Below are 15,732 nucleotides of genomic sequence, written 5' to 3'. Positions count from 1 at the left end.
GTTTTCAAAATATTTCAAGACCTTTCAAAATAGTGGAAGTAAATGTTTTGTACTATTACCAAGGTGATTATAATGTTAGATATGAATGAACTTGTATTCATTCGTAGTATCAACGGTGACAGATCATGCATAATTTGGGAAGCTTTCAGTACATTGTGTAATATTAAGGTGAAGCACTGAAATGCAATTTGTTCCCAAACACAAATTCAGTAGCATTCACATCATGCACATGTAACATTAAAACACTGTCCACTGCTACTCAAACAGGGGCCATCTTGTTCTTTCTGCTACTCTCCTTGTCCGTCTTGTGCCTTCATAAAATACATTTTGAGAAATACACAATTATCAGCATTATCCTAAAAGTGTCTTGGTTTCACACACAGTCAAACCTGGACTGTTACTTTAATGCTAACTTTTACAATTCAGTCTTAAATGACCACTCTGTATTTTGCTGTGAAGTAATGTTCTGCTATACGGTAGCATTAATCAAATTCCTGACAGGTCATTATTAATTTCAAGACATACTCATATAGACAGAAATGTATTATACAGTATGCAATATGGAACCTCCAATACCTTAGTTCCTATTTCCCGGCTCTTAGCTCGCATCTTGTTGGCCTGGGATTCAGCTATATCAGCTCTCTCCTCAGCTTCTTCCAACTCATGCTGGACTTTCCTGAATCTGGCCATGTGGATATTACATTGCTCCTCCTGTAAATAAAAAAAACACTGAATGTATGGATGGTCTGGTGGTCTAAAACATTTCAATGTTTTCTTTTACTGATGTTTCACTCACAGCTTCTTCAGCTTGTCTTTTGTAGGCTTTCACTTTATTCTGAAGCTTGTCCACCAAGTCCTGGAGTCTGGCATTGTTCTTCTTGTCCTCTTCAGCCTGCAAGAAACCAGTACATTTCGCTCACTTTAGTTTACTGCTGAACTAGTAAGAAAGTGATTTTTGTTATTTTAAGTTGACCAGGGTCCCCTAGGGCTCCCAGCCTTAGGGGACCTTTTTTCAACTTTTTTCCCTCTACACCAAATCTTTTCGACAAAAATAACGCATCTGCAAGCTGTTTGAGCTTGTAGATCTGTTATTTCCGTGTAATGTTCACCCCAGAATAGGGATGCAGGGTTCATCTGACACAAACAATAACTATTGTATATGTATGGCATAATATAATAGGATTAAATTGACATTTTCAATACAGTTTCCAGGATATACCTGATAAGTGAGCTCTTTGATTTTCCTCTCATATTTACGGACTCCTTTGATGGCATCAGCACCACGCCTTTGCTCAGCGTCAAGCTCATTTTCCAGTTCACGGACCTTAGTAAAAGATCATCATTAAGATAACTTTCTCCTTCCATACCAACATAATTGAGGATTACGTAAAACGTGATCCTCGTGCAACTTTGCATGCAAATGCATACCCTAGTTTCCAGCTTCTGAAGTTGTTTCTTTCCACCTTTCATTGCCAGGTTTTCAGCCTCATCTAAGCGATGCTGCAGGTCCTTGACAGTCACCTCCAGGTTTTTTCTCATCCTCTCCAAGTGAGCACAGGTGTCCTGCTCCTTCTTCAACTCCTCAGCCATCATGGCAGCCTAAAAGAGCAACATAGATAATGTTTTTATTTTATTTTCCCATCTCATTTATCTAGTTTACCAAAATAAGAGCCCAGATAGGAACATCCCAGGGGGGAATTTGAGGTACTGTAGATGCATGTATAGCGACTTAGAAGTCCATGTTTTTGTGATCCACCCCCCCCCTTCTAATTCCCAGATCTTGTAATGCTCCATTTGTAAATAATGCTCAGAAAGTTAATGCTGCTTCTTTGACAACAACATGAATGGTTCCAATCTGAGAGTTTCTGAGCCTAAACGTAATAGCCCATTCAAAGACTTGGAGCAAGTCATACATTAATCATTATGGTTCGCTTGCAGGACCTTCTGGTTGTAAAAGTACATACATTTTCTCTTTAATTCATCGACTTCATTAAAAGCTCAATCTTAAAGCCTATCCCCTTTTTCCGGAGAAAAGGAGGGGGGGGTCATGTTTTTCACCCCTTAATGAGGACTGGGAGGAGGACTCACATCTGTTATGGCTTTCTTGGCTTTCTCCTCCGCATTCCTTGCCTCTTGGGCGGCATCCTCTATTTCACCTTGAAGGTGAGTGACGTCTGCCTCCAGCTTCTTTCTGGTGTTCAAAAGACTGGTGCTCTGCCGAAAACCAAACAGCCGTATGATGTGAGCTAAAGCAGTGATTCTCAACCTGTGGGCCGGGGCCCACTGGTGGACTGTGAGGATATTGCAAGTGGGGCCCCAACTAATTGCCAAAACACTAAGATTTTAATCGTAATATGACATTAAAATGTAAAATAAATAATGTAGAAAGATTGTCATGGTATTTTGTCATTAAAACCTTGAAAGAAATGTGTTTTCATTCTGATACTGATAAATAGGAGCTTGAAGTATACTACGTTAGTTTCATTTATCCAAACACAATCGATTGATTGATCATTAAAATAAACATGCTCTGAAAATGCATACCACCCACCACCCATCTGACCTCTTAATACGGTTAACCGATTGACTGGCTGTCGTGTTAAGAGGTCAGATGGGTGGGCCGCGAATGCTTTCGAGATTCTCAAGTGGGCCCTGATTCCAGAAAACGTTGAGAATCACTGAGCTAAAGAAATGTGATTGAACAAGACAACCCCACACTGGAAAACAAACTGACCTGTGAGTGCAGAAGCGCAGCTCGTTCACTGGCATCAATCAGCTCCTGCTCGGCTACCTTGCGGCCGCGTTCGGTCTGCTCAAGGGCTGCCCGAAGTTCTTCGATCTCAGCCTGAATCAGAGTTGTTCTGCGTTCCATCATGGCTACTTGCTCCTTCATGTCATCCTGCCCTCTGATAGAGTCGTCGAGGTGAATTTGAGCATCCTGAAATCACATCAAGGTTTTGTCAGAGTCATATACATGTATTAGTGTTTTTACAGCATGGCACCTAGGGGGTGGGCTGTCTAGATTAGAAGATGGTCTGTCTGTGTGGGTGTATTTGAGTGTCCGCGGCTAATCTCGCAAAACACTGGACTGGTCTTGTGCATGCTGCCCGTAGTCCAAGGAAGTAAATCCCTGAATATTTTTCACATATTAAGAATATTTGTTTGTGAATATTTGTCACATTTTGAAGCAAATATTTTCGCTAGTTTGAAGTCTTTTTTAAATGATCATGATATGTGTTTAGTAAATTATGGTCCCATTAATTTCCCCTTTGTCCGTATTTTTACAGTCTATGATTAAAACACATTATTATGTGTGAAATTAAGTTATAGTTAAACATAATATGCACTTACCTTAAGTTGCCCCTGGACATTTCTCAGTTGTTTCTGGGCCTCAGCAGCCTGCCTGTTAGCATGGCTCAGCTGGATCTCCATCTCATTCAGGTCTCCCTCCATCTTCTTCTTCACTCTCAGGGCATCGTTTCTGCTCCTGACCTCAGCGTCCAGAGTGGTCTGCATTGACTCCATTATTCTCTGGCTGTTTCTCTTCAGCTGGTCAATCTCCTCATCTTTCTCAGACACCTTCCGGTCTACTTCAGCCTTGATCTGGTTCAGCTCCATCTGAACACGAAGGAGCTTAGACTCCTCATGCTCCAGAGAGGCCTGTAGAAAGATGACTTCAGCTATTGATCACTGTAAATGTTATGTTATCTGCAGTACTGTCGTAGACACATGTCCACCATACATCCACCCAGGGACGTGCACAGATAGACTCTAGGTGGTGCTCGAGCACCTGCCCTTTGCCCTCTTGACCAGAAGTGCCCTTTTGAAAAAGGGCATTTTCAGTTTACAGCAGGGGCTTCAACAGGGGGTCCTCAGAGTTACTACAGGGGGTCTGCCAAATCTTTATGTGATATGATTTTTCTTTTTACCATAACCACTCGAAACCTAGCATCCCTTTTCTGAGGAGAACTTTAGCCAAAAATAGCAGATCTACAAGCTCACAACGCCTCGCGCTGCGAGGCGTTGTGGGCTTGTAGATCGGCTGTTTTGGCAAAGAGGTATAGGTGTAGAGGGAAAAAAGAGCAGACCAAGTAAACAAAAAAAAGTATAATTTACTTGAGCACCTGCCCCCCAAAATATCTGTGGACGCCACTGCATACATCCACCCATCTACAGTACCACACTGTATCATTGCAGCAAGCACTGCTGCTTTTATCTCTCCCAATGTTACAACATAAATGTGTCAAATAAATGTTTGCTCATCGTTTAGACAACAGAAAACACGGCTTTACTGCCGGCTGCATCCACAGACAGTGCATCCACATTATAGCTAGTATAAGCTATTCTTGCTTTCATATTATCTCAGCTCATTTACCTCAGCTTCTTCCAGTGCTGTGTGCATATCACTTTTCTCTGTCTCAACCTGCTTTTTGAATTTCTCCAATTCATGGATGCTCTTTCCACTCTCTCCAAGATGCTCTGTCAGGTCTGAGATCTCCTCTGTATTTTGAAAGATAAAGTGCACATTGATAATGTGATGATTTTTTTTTTTTTCACTTTTTTATTTACAGGCGGTTTTATTTAAGAATCAATAAAAACATGTTTATGAGTAACTGACGTCACTCACGTTGAAGGTTTTTATTTTCTCGTTTCAGAGTCTCCAGATGATCCAGGGCTTCCTCATGTGAGTTTTTCAATTTGAAAAGTTCATTGCTGAGAGAACGAGATTCCTTCAGAGCCCCCTCAAGCTCTGCTTGAGACTCTTCATACTTCTGCTTCCAGTCAGCTAGAATCTGAGTCAGACAAACTATTAGCTATTAAAACTTAACAATGTGATGTAGGCTATATCAAATCAATAGAAAACTAATGTATTGAGTACCTTGTCAAAGTTTCTCTGTTTCTTATCAAGGCTAGCTGCTAAGGAGTTGGACCTCTCCACATCAACCATTAAATCCTCCATCTCATTATGAAGCCTCTGCTTGGTTTTCTCCAGGGAGGCACATTTTGAGTTTCCTGCTTCAATTTGTTCCTCAGCCTCTTGGAGGCGTTGGGCAAGCTTTTTTCTGGGGGAAAGTGAAAACAATAGTATTAAGATTTTCATCAAGGTGCCAAGAGGCTGACAAATTAATATATGGTCAACATTTACTTTGCCTCCTCCAGCTCTTCAGTACGCTGGATGGCATCAGTCTCATATTGGCTTCTCCAAAGGGCCACCTCAGTGTTGCTTTTTGATAAGCCACGCTGGAGCTCAGATTTGGCCTCCTGCTCCTCCTCAAACTGCTCCCGAAGGAGGTCACAGTCATGGCGGGCTGACTGTAAACTGTGAGCTAAGGCATTCTTAGCCTAAAGAGGACATTATGAACATGATTTGAGTACAATAAAGTATCCTGTGGTCAGGATTATGACAGCTTTTCTACACGGCATAATGACCTCCCAATGTGTTACCTTTGTTTCTTCCTCTATCTGCCTCTTCAGTTCATCAACTTGTGTTGTGAATCCCTGTTTTCCTCGTGTCAGTTGAGATATTAGACTTTCCCTCTCTTCCATTTGTCGAGAAAATTCAGCTAAAACACAATAGAAGATCAGTATTTTTCTGTAATCTTCTGTCTGTAATCTTATAACGGGTGCGAAAATTAACCATTTTCAAAAGATTACCATTCTCAGTTTGAAGACGGGCCCTCTGAGTGCTAAGATCAGTCATTTGACGGATGTTTTCTTCATTCTTGGTTTTCAGCTCTATAAGTTGATCTTCAAGTGAGCGACACATCTTCTCTAAGTTGACCTTAACATTTTTCATAAAAAGTTAGACATTTAACTGTTTAAATTAGTGCCTCTGCTTTGTCTTGCATATTTAGGTATTTCAGAATAATATACCTTGGCTTTTGCCACGGTTTCCATATTGCCAGTCAAATCATCAATTTCCATCTTCAATTCACTCTTTTCTTTTTCAAGTTTCTGCTTTATTCTTTGGAGGTTGTCGATCTGCTCTCCCAGCTCAGCCATGCTGTCTGCCTGCTTCTTGCGCAGCGCAGCAGTTGTGGCCTCATGGTGCAACGTGGTTTCTTCCAGATCACGCCGCAGTTTGAGGAACTCTGCTTCACGCTTCTTGTTCATCTCGACCTGAGCAGCAGAGGCTCCTCTGGCCTCCTCCAACCTCTCGCTGATCTCCTCAAGTTCCCTGGAGAGATCAGACCTCTGCTTCTCCGCTTTGGCCCGGACGGCACGCTCGGCCTCAACCTCTTCTTCAAGTTCTTCGATACGAGCCTTGGGACGGAAAATATGTCTTTACAATAATATCAGTTAAAAGGATTAATTGATATGTCATGTATATAAATCAGGGCTGCATTACATGTAGTTCCTTCATCTTCTTTTGAAACTGGATATTTATTGCTTGCTCATCTGCAATTTTGCTGAATAGTTGGTTGTTTTCAAATTCTGTCCTGGGAAGACAATATAATGTGTCAGTTTGAATCCAACACTTTTCCCCCCTCATGTACAAGGACCAAAGGTAATCACTTACTTCTTTATTTTTTCCTCAGATTGTTGTTTGTCATTCTCTAGATCCATTATGGATTCATGCACAAGTTTGAGATCACCCTCAATCTTCCTCTTGGTTCTTTCCAGGTCCATACGAATCTTCTTCTCTTGCTCCAGTGACCCCTCAAGCTTGAAATGAAGTTGGATGAATCTAAGCAATTGTCACTTAACATATACACAAATGTTTACTTTAATGTGTAGAGTAACTCACATCGTCCACTTGTTGTTCAAGCTTAGATTTAGCTTTTGCCAGAGAGTTGACTTTGTCTTCCTCTGCTTGAAGGTCATCAAGGGTCTGTTGGTGGGCCTCTTGGAGGGCTCTCTTCTCCTTGGTCAGTTTGCCAATGCTGTCATCTTGGGCAGTCATCTCCTCAGTTAGATTCTTCACCTGCAATAGGTTTACAAATCAATATAAACAATTAAGACATCTGAGTAACAATACAAACAGCTATTTCCCTATTCACCACTTAAACCCATATACCCATATACACCCCCCCCCACACACACACACACAAACATACACACACACCAAAACTACAAAACGGGTCGTGTTGGACAATTTTGCCGAATGTTTGCCTATTATGATCTGCCCAGAATGGAGATGCTATAGGTTCATGGGGTTAAATTACAAACCTTGTTTTCTGTGGCATGCTTTTCCTTCTCCACTTTGGCCAAGGTCATCTCAAGGTCATCAATGTCCTTCTTGAGCTCAGAGCATTCATCCTCTTGCTTCCTCTTCTTGGCGGTCAGCTCAGCGTTGATTTCCTCTTCATCATCCAGTCTTTCGGTCACCTCTTTAAGTTTGGCCTCAAGTTGGATTTTGCTTTTGATCAGACTCTCACATCTCTCCTCTGCATCACAAAGATTTTCTGCATCCTATCAAGTGGGGGAAAACGTTGAGCTACTGTGCAAACTAAGACAACTGCAATATGCTACCTGACATACATGACACGATTAACAAAAAGTGCTAATCGTTAAAACAAAAGTGAACGCAATATACGTTCAGATTACATATATACTCACAGCTTGCACTTGCAAAAGGAGATCATTTTTGTCCTGCACCAGAGAAACCATTTTCTCTTCGAGATCCTTCTTCTTGGACTCTGCTTTTGTCAGATCCTCCTTACATTTGACAAAGTCCTCCTTCATGGTTACCATCTCCTTTTCAGTTTCTGCACTCTTCAGCAGGGGCTTTATTTTGAAGAACAGCTTCATCCATGGCCAGTGTTTCACGTTCATGAATGAGCGCAAGTTGTATTGCAGAATCCACACACAATCCCTGGAAAATACAACAATCTTTACTAGTTCACACAGTATATTTCATATCAATTTGTTTGAAAAGGTACTTGTACTTGGTGTATCTTACTTGTTAATTGTTAACTTTGAGAATTCTTGTCTCATGACGTAACCACGACAAACTGCTTGAGTCTGTGTCACCAGAGAGACTAGTTTGTCATCCCGCAACTCCTCAAGAGTGCCGAGCAAACCAGCTTTGAAGAAGACCTGCAATCACATTATGTGACATTTACTGCTATTGACGATCTACTGTGTGTCTATAAATATATTCACATAGCTTTGGTCACATACCTTTGTAGTCCCAAATCTATACTGTGTATGGTCAACGTCAATCGAACCAAGAAGCTTCTCAGAAGCTTTCTTGCCATCGATGAATTGTCCCTCCGGGATTGCACTGGCATTCAATATTCTATATCTGTAAAAACAAAAACAAACAAACCAGAAAAATAACCATAAGCCCAGATGAACAACCCAGATGAGAACAGATGTTTTACTCTGTATGATGTTGTAGGGGTAGGAATCAGTATTTGCCTCTGCTTGAAGTCAGCATAGAGAATCCTGCTAGGGAATCCCTTCCTACAGATCCGGATTCCTTCCAGCACACCGTTGCAGCGCAACTGATGGATGACCAAGTGGTTGTCCATGATACCTACAGTATGTTCAACAGAGATTAGTTCATTAAAGACAGAAGTTATACAATAATTTCACTTTTATGTACCTACAAAATATACTGTTGTGGTTCTTTCTAAGATTACATGACAAGGATACAAATATAGTTTGTTCATAAAGCCATACAGCACCTGGTGTTTTCACCTCATTCGGAATCAGGCAACGGACAAAGTGAGGATGGGTGCACCTCAGGTTGGTCATTAACTTTCCAAGATTCTCCTGCAAAGGAAAACAATTGCAGTGTTAGTATTATAGTTTAGTAGTATAGTCATTAGAAAAAAATATATAATTGTATAATACTGGATCTTTTCAATGAACAATTAATAATTTACCCTGAAAACAGCAGACACAGTTTGGAAAGAGCCCCCCTTCTTCTTGGCCCCTTTCTTTGCACCCTTGCCGCCAGCAGCAGCATCACCACCTGATTCTTTTTATATTGTATAAAAAACGCAAAAAGCATTATTACTGTACCTGCTCTCTCTGAATATCTTTGTCGGGCAGAAACCTTGTATCTCCATATTTCAATTTTTCATGTTTTTTGGTAAATGAATGCCCTACGCTCAAAAATAGAAGCCGTCTATCTACAAGCTGTCTCATCGTGACACGTTGTGAAAGTGGTTATGGTGTGTCTATGGGTTTTATACATAACATTTAATCAATGAAAAGTATAAAACAGAGCCTGAAAAGTAACGGTTTTGGAAATACAATTCATTGACGATATATGCATGTATTACTTTGTGGACGGTACCTGCTTCAGCTCCAGAAAACGAGGCATACAGGAAGGACAGCAGTTTAACTGATGACTTCTGGTACAGCTGCACAACAGACTCATTCAACGGGTCCTTGTTTTTATCGAGCCAGCCACTGATGTTGTAGTCCACCGTGCCAGCATAGTGCAGCAGGGTGAAGTGGGCCTCAGGCTTGCCTTTGACAGACTTGGGCTTTTGGAATGCGTTGTTCTTTCCAAGGTGCTGGTCATAGAGTTTGTTCTTGAAGGAAGTGTCTGATGCCTTTGGGAACATGCACTCTTCCTCGAGGATGGAGAAGATGCCCATTGGCTGTTGGATATTATCATATAGGTACACATGAGATATGGTCATCTCTGGGATAAAGCTACTGTAACATTATTGTCACTGTCAAAACCTTGTATGTCCAAAACCATTACTTTTCAGGAAATGGAAAAAAGAGCATGTGTTATAGCAGTTATAATTTAGACCCAAATTCTTGTTAACACTTTTCATTGGCTAAATATTTGTAAAAACCCACATACAGAGTTAACCACTTTCAACCTGGCGTCCCTTTTTTGGGCATGTCATTCATTAGAGGCAAATTGTTTTTTTCAAACACTGTAAGATTAGCAGATCAATAAGCTCTCAACGTGTGATGCGTGTGATGCATTGTGATCAGATCTATAACAGATTATAGATCTGTTATTTTGTAGATATTTGATATTTTCACTACTTTTGCATGACATTGTCATACAACGAATTATAACATTGGGCTTTTTTATGAACAAAATATGAAATATTGGACATACAAGGTTTCTGCCCGACAACGACGATATTCATTCGTGTTTATCTCACCTTCTCAATAAGCTCAATGCAGGCAGCCAAGTCCATACCAAAGTCAATGAACTCCCATTCAATCCCCTCTTTCTTGTATTCTTCTTGCTCCAACACAAACATATGGTGGTTGAAAAACTGCTGCAGCTTTTCATTGGTGAAGTTGATGCACAGTTGTTCCATGCTGTTGTACTGAGAGAAGTGAGAAGAGCCAATCATTCATCTATCTCTCTGTGGCAATTTCAGTGAAGAATGATGATGAACTAAACCCACTGAATGTAGCCTACTGTATTTGATGTATGCGTTATTTGTTTGTGTAGTATGCAGTAGAGTTAACGCTCACATCAAATATTTCAAATCCAGCGATGTCCAGCACTCCGATATAGAACTGCCTGGCCTGCTTGGTATCCAGCATTTCATTGATTCTGATAACCATCCAGAAGAACATCTTCTCATAGACTGACTTGGCCAAGGCACCAACTGCATTGCTGACCTAAATCGTGTGGATTATGCAGAAATACACTGTCAAGGATTTGTGTTTTAGAATATTGTCTCTGTTTCTGACAACAAATCACTAAAATGATATTATTAACATTTGAGCTGTGCCAGTACCTGTGGAACTGTCTGCCCTTTGGTGACATACTCATTCCCTACTTTGACCCTGGGGTAACAGAGGCCTTTCACCAGGTCAGCAGCGTTTAAACCCATGAGGAATGCCACTTTGTCTGCCACTGATGGATACCAAGAAAATATATCAACTTATTAGCGAATGATGAATCAATGTGTTGAATATAATTTTGCTCACAACAGTGCAGATTTTCACCCTCTGTGCCATCAGGCTCTGCCTGTTCCTCTCGTTGCTTCTGCTTGAACTTCATGTTCCCATAATGCAGCACTGCACCAGTCAGCTTGTAGATGGCCATTTTTTCATCACTGCTGAACCCCAGGATATCAATGGCCGTCTGAAGTTTAGGAAACATCACCATTGGTAAAAGCCATTAAAGTCCATGCATATACAACATTGTAATGAATTAACAGGAAACTGTGGCAAAGTAGCTCAGACTGAAGCCCAAAAGCCTAATATCTCCCCTGGCCAAGGGGCAGGTAGATGTTTGGTTTCCCACGCGGAGACAGAAGTTTGAATCTTGGTTGTTGCATTGATGCTGTGACCGGTGAAGGAGGTCACTGGGGTTTAATGTAGCTGAGTAGCTTAGCCTGAAGCCTAAAAGGCTAATATCTCCCCTGCCAAGGGGATTCCTTGACTGGTGCCAAAAATGTTGTTGTATTCAACGTAGGTTCAGGAGTGGAGACGACCCTCTGCTTATCACAGCCACTCCCCGTCCTCAATCACTTCACTGTCTACCACACCTACCTTCACTCATTAGCCACTCCCCATTCATAATCACCCGTATCCACTACACCTGCCTCCACTCACCTCAGCCAATCCTTGTTGCAATCACCACAGTATAAATACACCTGCGATCTCTCACCTGGCTTGTTAGTTCTGCTCCACGAGAGACCAAACATGGGTTGTGAGTACTGCGCTTGTAGATTGGCTCTTTCCGCCATTCATTGCTTTCATCCTCCTCCACCCCAACCTCCTCCTTCCCCCTCGATTCTCGCTCTTCCTTCTGTCTCTACTTCTCTAGGAATCCAGGGGGGGGACAGCGACGGAGCATAGACTCGAGTAGAGCAACGATGGCCGTCAGCTCCCGAGACTCTTTCCCAAAAAACCCTCAGTGTCGCCCCACCTTGGGTTCCTTATCCCATTCCACGTTCATCTCATTTCGTTTCGATACATCTTTAAACTTAAGTAGAGGTGTGGTCTCTTACTAGTGAACAAACTGATTCAACTACTTCTCGGCCTGGGGCCCATGACCCACCTTTTTCCATCACATTTTGCTGGTCTAGGATGGCTCAGGGTAGAAGACAGGGTTAAGCAATTAAAAATGTACCTGACTCCGCCAGATGGGGGCGGTATTGAGGTTAATTAAAAATGGGATTGACAATCAAGATAGTCAATGCGACTTTGCCCTCAATGCCCTCAATACCCACATATCTGACTAAATACCTCACAAAAGTGAAGGACACCCAGAGCCACAATACTAGAGGGAGCTGGTAACACCCACCTTTAGAACAAACATGGGTAAATTCTCCTTCTACAGCACTGCCACTGCCGTGTGGAATGTGTGGAATGCCCTGACCCCATCCCTTAAGTCGCTGGCTTCCTTTAAAACAGAAACTGAAAATTCATGAATATTTGATGAATTGAAAATATAGGACCTCAATGGAAACTGGACGTTTTTGTTTGATCCTTTTAGACTAAGTGTTTGACTGTACTTGTGCTGTTTGCATTGCTGTCTAATAAAATATTCAATCAATCATTCAAAACCCTCTTGCCCTAGCGGTAGATGTTTGGTTTGAATCTCGGGTGTTACACTTACATCTGTGGCCACCAGCTCTTCTTTGTCATCGATACTGCTCACAGTGATCTGCCCTTGACTTACCATGGGGAAGTCATATGGGTTTGTTGATATGAGTAGTATCTCTGTAGAGGGAAATAAGACCATTAAACGGCTGTGTTTTGATGTGATACTGTACTTATTGAAAAATACGTTTTGCATACTATTGTGTTTTTTACCACACCTATAAGCTCTGCTTTGTGGCCTGTCATTATCTGATAGAAGATGTGGTAGCTTCTCTCCTCAGATAACTGGAATGTCACTCTTGACTTTTCCAGAAGATCTGCACAGAATACCATATTTAATGACGAGGATTATCCAATGCAAGCATCCTATGAAACAAAGGTCATAAGGTTCAGGCAAGACAAACTTACAGGTTTCAATATCGGCGGAAGCCAGTTTTCCTGTGGTTCCGAAGTGAATTCTGATAAATTTACCCTAAGAGACATAAATGCACCGTCAACAATTTAGGAAATATCTTCATTATTCTCATTCCAAGATGATCTATCTGTCCAAGTAACTGTCTAGTAAGTCATTCAATTAGATCAGCATTTCTTGTTGTTTTAAGTTTGGGAACAATTCATTCGGGAGATCAGACTTACAAAGCGAGAGGAGTTGTCATTCCTCACTGTCTTGGCATTCCCAAAGGCCTCGAGCAAAGGGTTTGCTGAAATGATTTGATCTTCCAGTGTCCCCTGGAAAGGATACCCAGCTCCCTCAGTACCTCAAAATGTAGTCAATATATTTATTTCTTACATTGCATGCTTTCTATAGTGAAATGTTTTGCGTACCTGTATTTTTCCAGACGTTTGTTCTTTCTTGTCACCACCACCTGCCACTGCGATTGTTGCGAAGTACTGGATGACACGCTTGGTGTTGACAGTCTTCCCTGCACCAGATTCTCCACTGTGAATATGAAGAGGGACATCGATATAGTATGGTTACCGGAACAGCGGGCCCCTGAGAACACTGGGCACGATTCTTTTTAATATTTATTTATTTTATATTTGATTTTATATCTACATTTATTTTACAAATGAGGGGCCAAATACATACATTTTTATATTACATTTAAGGCCCAATATTTCTACAAATGTTACAAATTGCTACAAAACCTGTGATGGACAGTCATTTTGGGGATAAACAAGAGGTTAAAGGGTAAATTTAGGTTTGATAATGATGTATCGTGCATGTTAAAATCATGTATACTTTACATTATTTCAGACCATTTCCAAAGCCTACATTTATTCTTTCTTTTTTTACAGTTTGGGGGAAAAAAACTGCCAATTTAACATTGAGGTGCCCACACGGTTTATGGTAGGTGCCCACTGGACATCCTCTCTCCTTGTTAAATGAAAATGCAACAGACTCACGTAATCAGGACAGACTGGTTCTCGCGATCTGTAGGTCAGAGGAAGATAGAAACAAGTTTCAGTGGCAATTCCATCTGAGCAGTGTGCTTCTGACTGTATGTGTGTTGTGTGGTTACAATACATGAAAGTGCATGTATCTGGTCCTCATTGACCTTCAGGACTTGGACAGTGATCAGCTTAAAGATTCCATCATTCCAGCTTACCTGTAAGCATATTTTGATATGCATTATCAGAAACAGAGAAAATATGGGGCGGTGCCTCCATGCGCTTTTTGCCTCTGTAGGCAGACACCACCTTTGCATCGTACACGGGGAGCCACTTGTAGGGGTTCACAGTAGCACAGAAGAGCCCAGAGTAGGTCTGCAACAAAGTAAAATCCTCTGTGGGGTGATTTATACTTAGTTGCAGTGTCAAGCACTGAAAATAGCCAAACTCATAATACGTTGCAGTGCCAATTAGTTGTGTGCTCGTAGATCTGCTATTTTCGGTGTGCGACACCAGCATGCAACCAAGTATGAATTGGGTTATGGGTCCATCTTAAGGATTTTAAGATAGAAGATCACACAGATAGGAAGATGAATTAAGGTGTCCCTATTTAAAATCCTTACGTAAATCATCCATGCTGCGTAGCGATCTTTGAGGTTGTACAGCACAGAGGGCTCATTGAGGTGGGTCATCATCGCCATGTCCTCCATCTTGTCATATTTTGGGGGGTTCATTGGATGGCAGTCCTCTTCCTTAACGGTTACCGTCTGATAAAAACAATGACAGACTATTCAGAGTGAAGCATGCGTCCATTAGTAATGTAATCCATTAGTCATTCTTAAATATAAAAAAACTAAATATAGTCATAAGAATAGAGAAGGAAACAAAGGGAAAATGTGAGATAACACGACAATACTATCCACAAATGAGATGCATGCTCATAAAAAGAAATACAGTGTGTGTGTATATATATATATAAGGGACATCATTAGCAGCAGATATCAGACATATAATGTAAACACGTATACATGCAGAGTTCTAGTGCTGCAGGAATGGAGTGTATTCATAGTCATAAAGTGATAATGCCTGTGTGATGGCCCATGTCACCAAAACAGACATGGTGACGGATCAGCGCTTGTTCAACTGCCTGATGGTTGACAGGTGGAAACTGTTCGATAGTCTGGGTGGTATGGCTTTAGATACATACTGTACGTATCGCTTGCCTAGCCTGCCTGACAACAGTGGTGGTGTGAACATTTTAATTAACACCCAGGATTTTGCTATGACTCACCTCCCCATCTTCCGTCTTCACTGTGGCTTGGCCACCATCCTTTGCCTGAATTACACCTTTGATATACAGGTCCTTGGCATCGGGAACAAAGCACGCTGTTTTGGCGTCAAAGGGTCGGTTCTGCGCCTCAATCCTTTCCTTCTCAGGTTTGCGGAGGTAGATGGCCGCAGGCCCATACTGGGCCATCTCCGCGTCAGAGCTCATTGTGATTAGCTCACTAATTTACCCAGAGAAAAACAACACAAAAAACACATTCCACTTGAGTTCAGTCTGTTATGAATCATCCATCAAGCTTTAAAAAAATATGTGATCCATCATGCTAACCACATTTTATGCCTTACCGTGTTCAGCTGACCCAATAGAATCAACTTGGTTGAATGTTCTTCAGTACTGCAAAGGAAGCACAAACAGTCCCATGAAGTTTATAGAGAGCACATCAGATGCCCAGCAGCTGTATTTAATGGATACTTGCTTGAGTTCAGATGGAAGATCTTACCACTGTTTTAGTCAATGACAGTCCTCCTAATGACCACAGTAGAGAGGTAGAGCTCCTTTTA

General features: G+C 41.5%; 1 protein-coding gene across 1 annotated transcript; it reads right to left on the bottom strand.

The window, feature by feature from the left end:
* Positions 1 to 287: 287 nt before the first annotated feature.
* LOC311054698 (myosin heavy chain, fast skeletal muscle-like) lies at positions 288 to 15,379 on the bottom strand (the record flags this gene model as incomplete). The annotated part of the gene is made up of 39 exons (XM_084070702.1): positions 288 to 311; positions 577 to 711; positions 797 to 892; positions 1,220 to 1,324; positions 1,429 to 1,599; positions 2,089 to 2,214; positions 2,735 to 2,938; positions 3,352 to 3,660; positions 4,376 to 4,500; positions 4,628 to 4,793; positions 4,880 to 5,063; positions 5,147 to 5,343; positions 5,446 to 5,564; positions 5,656 to 5,782; positions 5,875 to 6,264; positions 6,350 to 6,440; positions 6,521 to 6,666; positions 6,749 to 6,925; positions 7,171 to 7,413; positions 7,561 to 7,816; positions 7,904 to 8,040; positions 8,125 to 8,248; positions 8,365 to 8,482; positions 8,634 to 8,721; positions 8,835 to 8,923; positions 9,251 to 9,560; positions 10,086 to 10,256; positions 10,408 to 10,557; positions 10,677 to 10,795; positions 10,888 to 11,026; positions 12,509 to 12,612; positions 12,711 to 12,809; positions 12,901 to 12,964; positions 13,129 to 13,221; positions 13,318 to 13,432; positions 13,900 to 13,927; positions 14,103 to 14,259; positions 14,508 to 14,651; positions 15,176 to 15,379. The coding sequence occupies 39 exons, from the start codon at positions 15,377 to 15,379 to the stop codon at positions 288 to 290; spliced, it is 5,844 nt and encodes a 1,947-aa protein (XP_083926828.1).
* Positions 15,380 to 15,732: the final 353 nt, after the last annotated feature.

Source organism: Gymnoscopelus microlampas (genome assembly GCF_963454915.1).
Source record: "Gymnoscopelus microlampas genome assembly, chromosome: 11".
Taxonomy (NCBI): Eukaryota; Metazoa; Chordata; class Actinopteri; order Myctophiformes; family Myctophidae; genus Gymnoscopelus; species Gymnoscopelus microlampas.
Note: the sequence above shows the minus strand (reverse complement) of the source record. Positions and strands in the feature narration are given on the sequence as shown.